At 65.2% G+C, this 1,325-nt stretch overlaps 1 protein-coding gene across 1 annotated transcript in view; it reads right to left on the bottom strand.

The window, feature by feature from the left end:
• Window positions 1–1,325, bottom strand: part of SHANK3 (SH3 and multiple ankyrin repeat domains 3) — a 96,979-nt gene that overhangs the window by 8,035 nt on the left and 87,619 nt on the right. Inside the window, exon 9 of the mRNA XM_017838773.1 lies at window positions 287–632. Within this exon, the coding sequence (XP_017694262.1) occupies window positions 287–632 (346 nt within the window). The remainder of the gene's footprint in view (window positions 1–286; window positions 633–1,325) is intronic.

Raw genomic sequence — 1,325 nt, 5'->3', positions numbered from 1 at the left:
CTCCTTGCAGGAGCTTCACTGAGCCCCAGCGTGCTTCCCACTTCCCACCCAGTATCCCATACAGGTGCCTGATCCCATACAGGTGTGAGGGCACATGCCAGCTATGGGACATCCTCGCTCTGTTCCTCTTGACCATCCAACTCCTTGCAGGAGCTTCACCAAGCTCCACCAGCCTTCCCACTTCCCACCCACAATCCCGTGGCGCCCGATCCCATCCGGGCACGGGGGCACGACCCACCCACGCCACGTCACACCCTCTCCCCACTCCCCCCACGCCCACCCGTACCTGGCCTTGCCGCGGCTGCTCCTGCGGAGCGTGGGCAGGTCGGCCTCCTTCTCCTCCTGCACGCGCTGCAGGGAGGGCGAGCGGCTGTGGGCGCTGCGGGCGCTGCCCGAGCCGGCCAGGCCGCCGTCCCCCGCCGCCACCACCACCCCGGCCGCCGCCTCCTGCATCTGCACCAGCAGCTGGGGCGGGAGGCTGCGCAGCGACGGCACCGGCGAGTAGGACGCGCGGCTCTCGGCCTTCAGGTTGTTGTCGCTGGCCGAGCGCTGCAGCAGGCGCGGGGACGCCAGGCCGCCGCCGCCCAGGATCCGCCGCCGCTTCGTGTAGCTCGGCGTCTCTCGGAAAGGCACTGCGGGAGACACGGAAAGGGGGTTGTTAGACCGTGGGAGAGCGGGTGGCGTTGGCCGCACTTGGGCTGGGAGGCGGTGGTTGGTTGGGAGGTGATGGTTGGTTGGGAGGTGGTGGTTGGTTGGGAGGTGGTGGTTGGTTGGGAGGTGGTGGTTGGTTGGGAGGTGATGGTTGGTTGGAAGGTAGTGGTTGGTTGGAAGGTGGTGCTTGGTTGGGAGGTGATGGTTGATTGGGAGATGATGGCTGGTTGGGAGGTGATGGTTGGCTGGGAGGTGGTGGTTGGTTGGGAGGTGGTGGTTGGTTGGGAGGTGATGGTTGATTGGGAGGTGATGGTTGGTTGGGAGGTGATGGTTGGTTGGGAGGTGGTGGTTGGTTGGGAGGTGAGGGTTGGCTGGAAGGTGGTGGTTCGCATGATGGGGGAACCACCAGAAGCTCAGGATGTGCTGTGTCGGGGGGGACGCGTGAGGATCATCAATCCCACTCCTGGCCCTGAACAAGACACCCCAACAATCCCACCCTGTCCCTGAGAGCATCATCCAAACCCTCCTGGAGCTCTGGCAGCCTTGGGGCTGTGCCCACTGCCCTGGGGAGCCTGGGCAGTGCCCAACCAGCCTCTGGGGGAAGAACCTTGTCCTGAGATCCAACCCTGGCACAGCTCCAGCCATTCCCTGGGTCCTGTCCCTGCTCACAGAGA

The sequence above is a fragment of the Lepidothrix coronata genome, unplaced genomic scaffold (genome assembly GCF_001604755.1).
Source record: "Lepidothrix coronata isolate B3197 unplaced genomic scaffold, Lepidothrix_coronata-1.0 Scaffold357, whole genome shotgun sequence".
NCBI classification, from domain to species: domain Eukaryota; kingdom Metazoa; phylum Chordata; class Aves; order Passeriformes; family Pipridae; genus Lepidothrix; species Lepidothrix coronata.
The sequence above is the reverse complement of the archived record's forward strand: the minus strand, read 5'-3'. Positions and strand labels throughout refer to the sequence as shown.